This window comes from Augochlora pura, chromosome 2, assembly GCF_028453695.1.
Source record: "Augochlora pura isolate Apur16 chromosome 2, APUR_v2.2.1, whole genome shotgun sequence".
NCBI classification, from domain to species: Eukaryota; Metazoa; Arthropoda; class Insecta; order Hymenoptera; family Halictidae; genus Augochlora; species Augochlora pura.
The window spans coordinates 267884-281786 of NC_135773.1; the positions used below are offsets into that span (position 1 = coordinate 267884).

General features: G+C 37.0%; 3 protein-coding genes across 5 annotated transcripts; 1 reads left to right on the forward strand and 2 right to left on the reverse strand.

The window, feature by feature from the left end:
• Nucleotides 1–421: 421 nt before the first annotated feature.
• On the reverse strand, nt 422–7229 carry Sgl (UDP-glucose 6-dehydrogenase sgl). 3 transcript variants are annotated; one of them, XM_078196174.1, is made up of 6 exons: nt 6993–7229; nt 5899–6377; nt 3745–3942; nt 2822–3268; nt 1822–1977; nt 422–1740 (listed from the first exon to the last, which is right to left on the reverse strand). In XM_078196174.1, the coding sequence occupies exons 2-6, from the start codon at nt 6358–6360 to the stop codon at nt 1564–1566; spliced, it is 1440 nt and encodes a 479-aa protein (XP_078052300.1). In that variant the 5' UTR covers nt 6361–6377; nt 6993–7229; the 3' UTR covers nt 422–1563. The 3 variants fall into 3 exon arrangements, with proteins under 3 accessions (XP_078052300.1, XP_078052299.1, XP_078052297.1); XM_078196173.1 differs by having other exon boundaries at nt 5899–6381; XM_078196171.1 differs by having other exon boundaries at nt 5899–6381; nt 6968–7229.
• A 593-nt stretch (nt 7230–7822) lies between these two features.
• Nucleotides 7823–9705, forward strand: Rpl7a (ribosomal protein L7A). The gene is made up of 6 exons (XM_078193731.1): nt 7823–7979; nt 8327–8441; nt 8517–8666; nt 8741–8961; nt 9165–9287; nt 9492–9705. Exons 1-6 carry the CDS (start codon nt 7965–7967, stop codon nt 9672–9674), a joined length of 807 nt encoding a protein of 268 aa, XP_078049857.1. The 5' UTR covers nt 7823–7964; the 3' UTR covers nt 9675–9705.
• A 30-nt stretch (nt 9706–9735) lies between these two features.
• On the reverse strand, nt 9736–13641 carry Vps53 (vacuolar protein sorting 53). The gene is made up of 12 exons (XM_078193720.1): nt 13289–13641; nt 12626–13026; nt 12416–12536; nt 12205–12341; nt 11352–12128; nt 11118–11273; nt 10912–11037; nt 10763–10841; nt 10558–10706; nt 10326–10491; nt 10116–10262; nt 9736–10030 (listed from the first exon to the last, which is right to left on the reverse strand). The coding sequence occupies exons 1-12, from the start codon at nt 13412–13414 to the stop codon at nt 9869–9871; spliced, it is 2547 nt and encodes an 848-aa protein (XP_078049846.1). The 5' UTR covers nt 13415–13641; the 3' UTR covers nt 9736–9868.
• Nucleotides 13642–13903: the final 262 nt, after the last annotated feature.

Genomic DNA, 13903 nt, shown 5'->3' on the forward strand with positions numbered 1-13903 from the left:
CTCGATAAATCGAAAGATTGGTACAATATAAACGTAATGCAGTTTAAGGGAGCCACCTCTGATTTCGATGACCTTGAAGTATGTTGTCGAGGTCAGCATTGTGAACAACTTTTTTCAGTAAATGTAATAGCCGCTCGCTTTTAGTCTAATTAAGATATCCGCAAAATAATCGAAGAAACTATTTTATTACTGTCATTTTATTCGATTAATTCTGGGTTACGACCAAAAGAAAAGAAACTTTAATTTAAAAATTAACAAAGAAGCTACTTGAGAATTTTTTTCAATTAATCCTAACATTCAAAAAGGTTTAGGCAACGTGATCCAATTCTAAAAACAGGAGTTTTAAATGATGTTTGAACATTTTTGTGAGTCTAGGTAGGTAGAAGCAGGAAATAGATTTGTCCGTCTACGCAATTTCAAACAACGTTTATTTATAAATTTTATGCGTATATAATCGTGAAAGCAAAGACAATATTGTATGAAATAAATTTCGAAAGTCGTTTATAACAATTTTATATCAGATAAAATCAAGTATTTGTAAAATTGTTGCGAACTGTATGTTCCTCCGTTGTTTTCTTAAAATTATTTTTACGAACAATCATATCAATGATAACAATCGCATTATTGCTATCCTTTTTATCTTTTCACACTTATTACTATTCTTATAAAGAAAAATATAATACTTTAAGCACTAAAATGTTCTTCATCGGTGGAGGAAGAACTACTTTAGTAATAATTTCGTCGTATTTTTAAAAAATGGCGGAACCATTTCGTAGGAATCATTCAAATGTGTAAAAATATTATCTAACAGGATGCGCACTTTGTCGTAGAGTCTTATACGAGATTTTCTCCAAAATGCAAACAAGTGATCGTAAGATATTTTAATAATGCCACACGTAAAACTAAGAACTATCTACCGCGGCATCTTATAAATGAAATGCAAACATTTCGAGGCAAGTACGATTCTGCAGGAATGTACTGTTATTTAAAATCTTTCAGTTTTCGGCATGTACACGATATTGTACACAAAAAAAATTATTTAAAATTTTACTTTGCTCTTTTGTGTAATATTTCTTTCCGCAGCGTAAATGCCCATGATAAATTTGCAATAGAACTTGCATCATATTTTAAACAAAAAGTTACAAACGATGCTTCAAAGTGTATCGTTCTAGTCAAAGTAGTAATAACTTCATTCGCTATATACTATCTAATCATGTAAAAAGTGTATACAAACGTTTAATGCAACTCTCGTCGCTCTGTACGTTATCGTATACATCGACGAAACGTATTTGTCCTTTGACTATTAAAATTACTAACTAATTAACTTCCAGTTGCACATTTTTTTTCTGGAACACTTCGGTACAAGCGCAGATGTTATACCTTTGATATCTTCTAAGTAGTAAATGCTGACAAACGTATCGAATAAAAAAATAGTTTATACAATTACTGCCACGTTTGAACACTCCTTGCGCGGTGGCAAACAAGAGTATTAGATTTCAAAAGTAAAACATCCGCATAATCGTTGATGAAACGAATTTGTGAAATTCTTCTGCACAGCTTCATTTACATTTGAGTTTGACTACCCCACGTTCTCGATAACGCCATCTTTGTAATCCGCTTCCCAATGGTTTGAACAATAAAACCAATCTTTTGCAAGGTATCGTGATCTAAAATTTTTCGTCCATCGAATATGTATGCTGGTTTCATCATATTAAAATAGATTCGTTTATAATCCAGCTCCTGAAAGAGAAATAGAAAATAAGTAAGACTCGATTAAAACATTATATTCGTAAGGTTTCTTCGATCAATATTATCGCTTACTATAAATTCGTCCCATTCTGTGCAGACGACAATGGCATGTGTGTCTTTTGTAGCGCTATAAGCGTCTTTGTAAATATTGATCCTTTTTTTAACGTGTTCGGGATCATTTGTTACGCTCGGATGTGTCAGATCTTCGATAATTTGAGTCTCCTCTACCTGCACAAAAGAAGAAGAAACACAAAAATTACAGCAACATCCACTATCGAAGAACTTTTAGAAGTCACTCGAAGCAAGTGTATATGAATTCGTGGGATCATCTGCATAGATTTACACTTTGCTTCATTTCCAAGAGATAAAACAGTTTGAACTCGCTTTATAACGAGCGGAATCATACAACTAAAGAACTTATGCCGACCTTGAAATTGCTATACTCATTCACGCGAAAATTATTCGCTATTTATTACAGAGTATCCTCTTCAAACGTTCTACACTCTTCACATTAATAGGTTTGTAACATGTTCCCGGCCTTTGAAAACGAACGAAAGGACGTTTCACAATATGCATCGCCGATTCAAAATCAATTCAGTGTTAAAAAAGAAGAGACCTTGCATTCAGCTACAATCACAATAGTAATACATCCTTTTCGTAAGGATGTGTTCCAGCTGTCGACATAGTCCTTGAAATAATTCTGGTGGTTTGGACAACCATTACGACTGATATCTTTCCTCAAAAAAAGGCTTAGTATAGCTGACTGTCTTAAAATTTGCCTCGAAATCATTTCTTAAACGATGCTGCTACATATGAAAATAAATAATAGACAAAATAATAAATTATACTTAAGAGGTAATGTACCATCTGTAAGGTGAGGCATTTCGTTTACAAATTATACAACAATTTTTGAAAAGTTCTGTTTTTCTCTTTTTTAACTAGCTCCCAAAAAGAAAGGCCAGGGAGCCAGCTTAGGACTAAATATTTCCCATAATATACGAAATGTCGGTTAATCGGCGAGCAACTGCACGACGGTTGCCCGATGCCGTGAATGCTCATTAAAGAAAATCACCTTGGGATCGTATATGTGAAGCATGGCACCCTCGTCAAGCAGGGTCTTGGCGACATGAATGGCCGGTGACTCACGCGTGTCGCCGGTGTTCTTCTTGAAGGCAAACCCTAGCATAGAGATCCGTTTGTCCGTAACGGTGTTGAACAACGATTCGATCACTTTCGCGGAGAACCTTGACTTCTGATATTCATTCATGTCTATGACCTGTTGCCAGTAGGCGGCTACCTCGGGCAGATTCAGGCACTCGCATATGTACACCAGATTTAGTATGTCCTTTTGAAAGCAAGAGCCGCCGAATCCTACGGATGCATGAAGGAACTTGGATCCTATTCGGGAGTCAAGGCCAACCGCCCGTGCCACCTCCGAGACATCAGCGCCGGTCGCTTCGCACACAGCCGACAGCGAATTTATGCTGGATATGCGCTGCGCCAAAAAGGCATTGGCGGCCTAAAATCAGTAATTAAATTCTTACCTGATTGCGCAAGACCGTTTGACGTTAACGCGTGGAAAATTAGCAAACATTGGCTCGAAGATAAAGTTCTACGAAACGTTGCGAAACGTGTTTGAAATTTGGGACGAACAGACGGCAGACAATTCTGTACATACATATAATCAATATGGGAGCACACGTGTGTAAATCGACGGAAAACGAAATTAATTATTTCGTTTTTGATTTACGCGCATATGCTTGCCATATTCAGCGCACTTATTTTCATCGTTAAAATCTAATCCAAGCAACGAGTTTCTTTTTGGACACGGATTATACATTTATAAATTAGCATGCAGCTAAAAACTGTTTTCGAACGGTACGAACAGAGTTTCGAAACACGTCTGTGTTGACTTTTGGTTTTCGAGTTAAGTAGACCTCGGAATCTATCGACTTGCACGTGTTTACAGAATTCTCGGAAAACAAGCTCGCTCACCAGCTTCGATAGCTCCGAGCTCCACGTATTCGTCGTAAGGATGTTTTTCCGTGGAATCCAATGCTCGTACACCTTGCACAACTCCTCCATGGCTGCGTGACCTTCGATTGAATCCTCGCCGCCAATCAAAACCCGATCTGCGTTCAACAGGTCCTCGATCGCAGTTCCTTCCGCCAGGAACTCTGGATTCGACAGGATCTGGAAACAGGGAGTGTGACGTTTTTCTCTGTCTATGTTACATAGGTCGTCGCAACCACGCATTCCACTTGGCACGGGCGGATGATATCAAGCGACGCGTGATAAATGTAAAAACGCGGCCGGAAAGAGAGAAAAAAAGGGTCATGATCGCGCGGCCCCGGCCCCCAGCCCCCGGCCCCGGGATGCCAGAGACACCTCGGACGACCTGTTAATTCAACAGGTGCGAACTGGAGCCCTTGCTAAACCGGGTGCCGAGCACCCAAGCACTCGGAGCACTCGTTGCAACCCGAACTTTGCTACAAGAGATACTAAGGTATTCAAACTTGAACGCGAGAACGTGTTCAGACACTGTGGATTTTACGTATTTATGCCGAAATTGGTTGAATGCTATTTCAAAAGGCTACCCTACAACAGCTTAAATATCGATGATTTTCCAAGAATTGTAAAATGAAAATTGTTTTAGGCACAAATGATCAAAGAGGAAAGTGTAATAGACGCTAACGACGTTAAATGATATCGCGTCGACTTTGTTTCAAATTGTTTGGATTTCATTTAACATTGCAAAGAAAATGTTGTTGGCGCTTTTATCGTTCTGATAAGCGGGCGGTAGACACGTGTAGAAAATTTAAGTTCAGCTTTTAAGATATCATAGAAGCAGGAGGAAACTTTCTGTTCTTTTGTCTGAGTAATCAGGGCTTTTAAAAGAGAAATAAACGGTAATAATTTTCAGCGATCGTTGACACAAATTTTTTTCCGGATTCCGAAATATTCTAACGTCATTTTGGAGTTTGTTATTATCGTACGACTCTAAAACCGTTTTAAATTATTATAGCACCACTATACCTTCTCTAGTCAGATAATTGCTTAACCGTTTCTCGGTCACTGGCAAATGACAGAAAGAAGGACAACGTACTCGCTTTCGGCAGTCGATTTAGCCTTAAAACGTTTAACCATTAATCGATGAAACCGTTAAGTTAAATATTTGAATATCTCGCATCGATAGTAATAAAATAATTCATTGTTTAAAAGTACAAATTTAGTAATTCCTCTTAAATATACATAATATATACAAAGATAGAAACTACATCATATTCCTTTAAAAATGTGAGATACTTTTCTCTTGGCTATTTACTCTAGTTAAATTTGTTTAATTTACTTCTGCTTAGAATCTTGCGCGCAATTCGATAATAAATGTATCATTTTCTCGTATTCTATGAATCACTTGTTCTTTTCTTAATAATTCCCAATCGTGAAAATGAACTTCATTCTGTGTTTGTTCTCGCCAGTCTCAGACTTTCTTATCGCACGGTATAACGAGCCATCAAAAATCATTCAGTCGTGCGGTTGCATTTTAAAGAGCAAACATAATTAAGAAACATTCGATAAAAATATGTTTGTTCTCTTTTAATTTTCATAATTCATTCGATATTTTTCATACCTGCCTAGTAAAAATATATTATGCATTGAACAGTGTAACAAACGACATCAGACACAGCAAAACATGATTAAGCAATTATAAAAAGAATATTGACGAATATAAAACTTTCATTAGAATTTCTTTTGCATATCGCATTTTTCAGTTATTTGGAAGTCATCTTAATCAGCCCGTTTTTCCCATAAATCCAATTTGGGAAACACATATCTTGAACGCTCATGACCGTATCAGCTTCGAGGGTCGATTGTTTATAATAGACCGCTCTAAAAAAAGTCAATGGGACGCGCCATGCAGTCTGTGAGAAAATACGAAAAAATGCCCCTACATTTTAAAAGTATACGTATACGGATATGGGGATATGAAATATTAAACTATAAAATAACATCCCGGATTTTTGTTTCAGCTATAAGAAAACGCGCAAATGTATCTGATTGATGTTGGTGACCCGCACGGAAGTCGCGTGGCTGCACCGCGTCACGCATCGAGTCAGAATTTTGAATACAATATCGTTGTAACATTACCTGATACGAAACGCCCGGTTTATGATTGGCACGCAGAATGTTCATAATGCTCTCCGCTGCTCTAACCGGCACGGTACTCTTCTCGACAACAATTTTGTCCCCGGTCGCAATTTCTGCGATCATCCTGGCCGCGCTCTCGACATACTTCAAATCGGCCGCTCTTCCTTTCCCGTTGCCGAACATTTTCGTCGGTGTGTTCACGGAAATAAATATTAGGTCGGCTTCTTTGATGGCTGTCTGCATGTCAGTGGAAAAAAATAAATTCTTCCCGCGGCAAATTCTGACCACCCCGTCCAAGCCGGGCTCGTAAATCGGCAGCTTGTCCGAATTCCATTGACCGATTCTTTCTTTGCTTTTGTCCACGACGGTCACTTGGATTTCCGGACACTTCAATGCAATAACACTGCATGTAGGACCGCCCACGTATCCAGCACCGATGCAACAAATTTTCCGGATCGTCATTTCCAGTGATCGACACTCTACCTAGGATCGATAATATTGTTCACTCGTTGCGAAGTAATATCACTTCCAAAGCAGAAATATCATGTTCATATAAATTCAGTGGTACGAATGAAACGAATTTAATGCTTTACGAGGCGGCGATCCATGGAGCAAAATTACGACCAGCGTAAGATTTAGAGTGCAATATTATCGTAAATTGCTGTTCATACGTATCGGAAAAGCTTCCTATTATTAAATGTTGATCCAGGTGATACTTGTTACAATTCACCATCGCTCGTATCAATCGCGAATGCGATATAAAATTATTTTTAAGATTGTATCCGATAACGACGCTTCGCTCGCGTTAGAAACTTTAAGTTAGAATGTCTATGCGGGTAATTAAATATAAATTGAATGAAATGTAAGTGTGTAGTTTGTCAAGTTTTTGTCGGAAAGCGCTAACAGAAACAGAATGCCGGATGACGGCTCCAACGTGCAATGCAAACAACTCTACCGGGCACCCTATCGAACCCTCGATAGATTCCAGAGAGAGCTGACTGGATGCATTTCAAGTACAATTAACATTCGAAGGAAATGAATAAGAGCACCCTTGGCATGCTGTTGTTACCTGTAGCTAACGTTTCTAAACGTACGTTCTAATAGAAAACGTGAAGCTTCTCGGAATCGACGAATGGACGGAAGGAAATACTGCGATAAGTCGGCGATCGCTAACCAGCCAGATCACATACCGTCACGAGCACACCAACGAACAAAGATCATTAGAATACTGGATAGCAAGGTTCATGACAGAAACGTACTGCAGACGGATCGTCGACACACTACGAAACACTGACGTAGCTCGGATGCTACGCGATGCTATGTGCCCCTCGTCAGAAAATCGTCTAAACTGGAACTAGAGTTGGAGGCGCGTAGGTCGCACGCGCAGAAGCGCGGACCCTGCTCTTTCCCACTCTCTCCTGAATCCTGAGCTTGAGCCAACTGGCGCATGCGTGCTCTGAACATTTTCAACGTGCTGTCGTTGATTATTGAAATTCATAAAGCCAATATACACCTGCGCATCTCCAGACCACAGTTTGATCCGTTCCCGAAGGTCGATGTAAAAATTTTCTTTACTCCGTTTGGCTAACGATTCGTTGCTAAGGCAGGATTCGCTACAGATTGGATGCGCAGTAAAAAATGGTGGAAATGTGCGCGCCAGCTTAGGGAGTAAGAAAAGCGTGCAAAGGCATGTCCCATTACTGCAATACAGAAATCAAACATTTTGAAACTGATTCATGATAAAATCAAAGTAATCGAAACACGATTGTTCTCAAGTGTTTCGAGTGATCGTTTCATGTGGGAACAACATTTTCGAATGATTCTATTAACAAAATCGTTCGGTAGATGACTTCGTATAAGAAACGAATTGTCACATTTCTTATCTAGGAACAATTACATAGTCCATGATGGTGTTTGTCAAGTGGCGCTGCTATCGCTTTGGGTGGCGCTACAGGAAAAATCGTTCTTTACGTTCTCGGCGCTTGAACTTCGCGTCGTGTTAAACGAACAACAGACTTTTATATCTATTGTGATATAAAGGATCCGTTAGGTTTTTATTGAAAGCAATGGTCCAAAAGAAGGTAAATTTATTACATTTCCGGATACGAGTAGTATTTCCATGCTAAGACATGTTATTATTGCAAATTGAAGTGGTTACAGTAAGGCATGTTTTGACTGCACAGGATGAATATGTTTTCATTGTTTTCTACTTATAGTTGCTCACCGATTGTGTAAATTTTTCTGGATTCGATTATTTTTTAGATTTCGAAACTATCACAATATTAAACTACGTACGAAACGGTATCGTTTGAATTTGTACCATTTGACCGTAACATTGCTAACCTGTACCGTGTTATTCACGGATATCAGACTCGTTTTAATCGGTTTTGGTTACGTTTTAAAAACAAATCTTTTTGTTATTATATAGCCGAAGAAGAAGGTGGGGAAGAAGGTGGCAGCTGCCCCACTGGCGGTGAAGAAAGTTGAACCCAAGAAACAGACTAATCCCCTCTTCGAGAAACGCACCCGAAATTTCGGAATTGGTGAGATAACCTGGCTCTACACGTGCTGTTAATAAACAAAAAACAATGTACTATTGAACAAAATTCGATACTTAGGACAGGATATTCAACCTGCTCGTGATCTTAGTCGGTTTGTAAAATGGCCGAAATACATTCGTATCCAGCGTCAAAGGGCTGTGCTTCAAAAGAGGTTGAAGGTACCTCCACCAATCAACCAGTTCACACAAACATTGGACAAACAAACCGGTTTGTAATTGAAGGATAGTTAATTGAAATTAAATTAACCGAAAATAACAACTAACTTGTTCTAATTATTACAGCGACACAGTTATTCAAAATGATGGAGAAATACAGACCTGAATCTGCAGCAATGAAGAAAATGAGACTGAAAGCTAGAGCAGAACAAAAAGTTGCCAAGAAGGAAGATGTGCCGACAAAGAGACCTAATGTGTTGCGTAGTGGGACAAACACGGTTACTACGCTTGTTGAACAGAAGAAAGCCCAACTTGTTGTGATTGCACATGACGTGGATCCAATTGAGGTAAATATTTCTCCTTTTTTTTAATCATTATAATTTACTATTTATTTTGTTTTTAACAATGATGTTACCTGAATTTCTTCACCTGAGAATATATTTGATATTATTCGAAGGATGATAAATGACATCCTGAGTAAAATATATAAGTAATTCTGTAATACTTGCAGTTTATTGTACGATTTATAACATACTCTTTTTTTTTATAGATTGTTCTCTTTCTGCCAGCCCTTTGCCGTAAAATGGGTGTACCTTACTGCATAATAAAGGGTAAAGCTCGTTTAGGACGTCTTGTTAGACGCAAAACCTGTGCCACCGTTGCGATTACACAGGTAAGAAAAATTATAAGAATTACATTGCCGAAAACTATTTTTGTTTTGTTAGTGCACTTGGACTACAAATGATGAACAGAAATAGAGCCAATCCAATGATCACTCGTGATATATTTCTAAAATGTCTAGCTGATATCCTTTCACCAATACCACTGTTTTATAATAGCTTCTACGTTTCCTTTAATGTGTTGTTTATTCTCACAGGTGGATTCTGGTGACAGGGCCAACTTTGCCAAGTTGGTTGAAGTTGTAAAGGTAAACTTCAATGATAGATACGATGAAATCAGACGTCATTGGGGTGGTGGTCTTTTGGGCAGCAAATCTTCTGCTAGGATAGCTAAGTTAGAGAAGGCTAAGGCGAAAGAACTCGCGCAAAAACAGGGTTAACGTCATCCTGTTTATCGGGTTTTGTTTACAATGTAAAACAATAAAGAATAAAAAAAACATCTTCTGTGTTCTAAATGGCACATGACCTTTAAAGAATTTTAATAAGAGTAGATTGTAAGGTATACAATACTTAACAAGTATTTCAATTTTATAAGATTATATAAGAATATATAAGATTTACTACTAAAAAATGTTCATATTCTTTTCTTTATTAATTTTTCTAATTTCTTTATTCGCCCGGCTTCATGTTCTGGGCTATCCTGAATAGTATGACCCTTCGTATCATGCGAATTGGCTGCATTTTCTGGTTGCTTGAATTGTTCAACTAAAACAGCTTGCTCTGTTTTTTTCAAACCCTGCAAATCATTTAGAATCACGATATGTTAAATACAAATTACAAGAGAGTCTTATTTAGAATATTTATATTAGAATATTATTTACTTTCATATCCAGGATTTTCTTAAATTCTTGAGCTTCTAGATCCGGAAAACGCAATCTACATTGTTTTACAAAGTCTTTTGGAGATTCAATTGGTGACATCACAATTTTTAGAATCATTTCGGCACTTGCCATACCCTTTATTACTACCTGATCATCGTAAGAAACACATTAATATACCGATAGACATATACGGATCATGACGGATGTTACCTTGGTATATGCCGCGGGTGGTTTTCTCTGATCTTGATACCCCGTTGTTGGAAGATCCAAGAGAGCAGTTTTCAACACGATTACATCAAGCAACAATTGTTCAGCACCCATAGTGTTTAAAGGTTTACATTTATACAATTGTTGTACTAACTTCACGATAAATGAGCTACAGACAAATAGGAAGGTCGTTAATTTATTAATATAATTTTAACAAAAATTAAATGTATGTTACCTCGCAAAATTTACACAGAGATAAGTAAAATATTTTCTGCATGCGGACAATCTATCTCTGATAGTAGGTATTGTTTGTCGAAGGTGAGTCACAATAGTATTAACATAATTACTCTGATCGCCGACAACTTCTATCGTACTCCATTGAACCTAAAATAATAAATATTGGAAATATAGAATAGAATACGATCATATAATTTGCGTACCTTCGTCATTGCAGTCAATGCAGATTCACATGCAGACTCTAGATCTTGAACTAACAGCTGAATACAATTTGATATTACACTGAAAAAGTTATCAAAGTTTTAATGAAAAAAAATCGATGAACACTCTGTGAATAATATGGAATACAAACCCGTGAAAAATATCCTGTTCTTGAGACAGATTAATTTTTTCAGCGTAACATTTATCCGTCTTTTCTCGTAATTTTTCTTCCAATTGTTTGGTTGTTTCTGAGCAATATTCAGCCGTTGTTAATACACTGTAACATATACTTATAGATTACATGTGTACTTTTATTTGTTTGTCTAGTGACAATAAGATCAACGAAGAAAATCTTACCAACATATACGTGATTGTTCTTCTTTACTGAATCTAGTTGTTTCACCTTCCTTCAGAAAGCTTTGGAAATTTTGTATAAAGCCAGATGTTGAGAGATCTCGGAAATCACGAGTAATGCTACTCATACTTGTGGCAAGTCCTGCGCTACCTCCGATTCTGCAACAGATTTTACACTATCTCAAACTCCAACGAATGATAGTTTTTAACATTATTTCCGGTATGTACGTTACTTACTTCGGCAAATTACTTTGAAGTACTTTAACAGCATATTCTCGCAAATATTTTTGAAACGTTTCAGCCAGACTCAACATAATCAAGCCAGTACTGAGTTGTGTGCATTGTAACATGCATTTTTTATAAAACACAAATAAATCCGCGCAAGAGGATAAAACGCTACTAGGTCCTTCAATACCATCGAATTCTTTACCACCAGGTGGTTGCGTTTTCGAATCTGACACAAATTTTTCCATTAAATCTGCTAGATTGCGATCCAAGCTTTCTATGTAAATACTTAGATACGGCTCAAAACATGTCCCAATAAGATTGGCAAATGGTGATGGCTTTGGTTTTTCATTCTGCACCTGTTCATTTACTTCAAACGGATTAGTGGATACTTTCTCAGTGGCATCAGCGTTACCAGATTTTTTAACTGACGTTTCCGTATTCTCCAAAGTGATGCCACTAAATCTTTTTGATAACAATGTCTCAAAATTACTAGTCCTTTGGATTGCATACAACAATAGTTTGACGTCTATTTCTGAACGTCTTTTGTGCATTAATTTAGTCAGATCTTCACGCGTAACGTTGCAAAATTGTACAGCAATTCGTTCTGAGATTTCCCAGTCCTGTGGAAAGATAGTTCCGAATTTCGATTCAAAGTCGAGCAGGTGCTTCTTAATCCACGCATATCGCCGATCGATTTTATCGAGCCACGCAAAGTCTTGATTTTCCTCGAACAAATGTGCATATTCTTGTAATTGTATACCTACGAACCAGGTGAGCAGATCCTTCCTTGTAAAAAATAGCAAATTACGACAGTCGTTTTCAAACTCGTTCAACAGTCATAACTATAACTAATTATACATACTTCACTTTAGGATCTAATATGGACAATACCAAACAACCTTCTGTCAACTGATTGAAATATTTTGGATTCTGACCGGAGAATGCTTGCTTGAAGTCTGCTGTAATTTGTTGGGCCAATTCAACTTGGATTTGACGTACCTGTAAGTAAAAGATCAATTAACAAAACATTCAGTGATTCCTGAATGAGAATTTACAACTGAAATATTACGTACTGCATCAGACAATTGTTTTACTTGTGGTATATCCATGTAGCTATTAAAATGTTGCATTACTTCCATTACAGCTTGCAAAGGCAAAATGATTTCACCATATTGTTTCTTTTCTGTTAACGCCCTAGGGAAATAAATGTACAATGTAATATTTAATTTGTCCAGTTATAATAAATATGATAAATGTCTATGATAGAAATCAAGATACTATACTTTAAAGAATCTACACCTTCTACAAGCATATGCAAATGATTCAGAGCAGTAATAGAGGCAGTGAGGTTTCTTTTGGCAAAGTCCATTTGTTTAATATCCCTTGTTATTTCCTTAACCACCTCCTCAGATTGTTCTGCTTTATCTTTTATGTCTTTGATATGTACAAACAGTTGTTTTATGACTTTTTGAGCATCCTCCAATGCGGCTCTTCCATCTTGTCCCACGTTTGTTTGACCACGTACCACAGACCGTATCTCCTTATCGATAGTACGTGTCTTGGATTCCATGTAGTTCAGTACATCGTCTATGTTAGATAGAGACTGTTCTGTTGGAAATAGCGAATTTATGTAGTCCACAGCATTGAAGTTTGGTTGGTCCAACGGATCAGTACTGGGTAGAACCTAACATTATAAAATAAACATATATATGTCTAGAATAAATTGTAAACATAAATTTGAGAAGTATTGAATGCACAGTAGTAAGGAGTTGTCACGTTCTTTAAATTACGATGGACCGTGATTGTGTATCCAGTTAAATTTTACTCGAACAATGCAGATAAAAAATGATAGTGAAAGCATTGTGACCGATAAAGATAAGAGAATACGTAATGCTTCATTGACGTGACAGTTGTAAACAATCCGCTAGCTTTGTGGAAATCCTAACCTGTTCAATGACATTCTGTACATTTGGCGGAAGAGTACAAACAGTTGAATTCAAATCCTCTAAATCATCTTCATCGTGTCCTTCCATATCTGCCTTTGTCTCGATTTTTTGAATATTGTAATTCATACGTATTCCATTCTAAATAGAGTCCACGCAATTCATTCGAGACGACAAAAGACACGTAACGTTAACGTGTGTTTATGCGATACGTCAGACTTACTTACATTTGCACGCATGAAACAGCTGCATTTGCACTGTGTAGCTGTCACTGCTTGCAATTAGCCACGTGTATTTGTTACGTATGCACATCATTTTAAAAGAAAAAGATAATAAATAATTGTACGTTATCATTCGAAATAAATCTATATAATACATTTTTTATGTGTGTGCGTAGTTCAAATTTGATTTACATTTCTGCATGCGGATAGATAAAGAACGTGAAACGGCTAGTTCTTTTTATACAAGATATTCCATAAAAACATCTACTCAAGTATTTAAATAAATAAACAGAATAAAAAATGAATTAACAAGATTGCATATCTATTTAATGACAATTTGAAATAAATACATAACACATAACAAATACATAATATCATGCGATTTCATAGAAGTTTC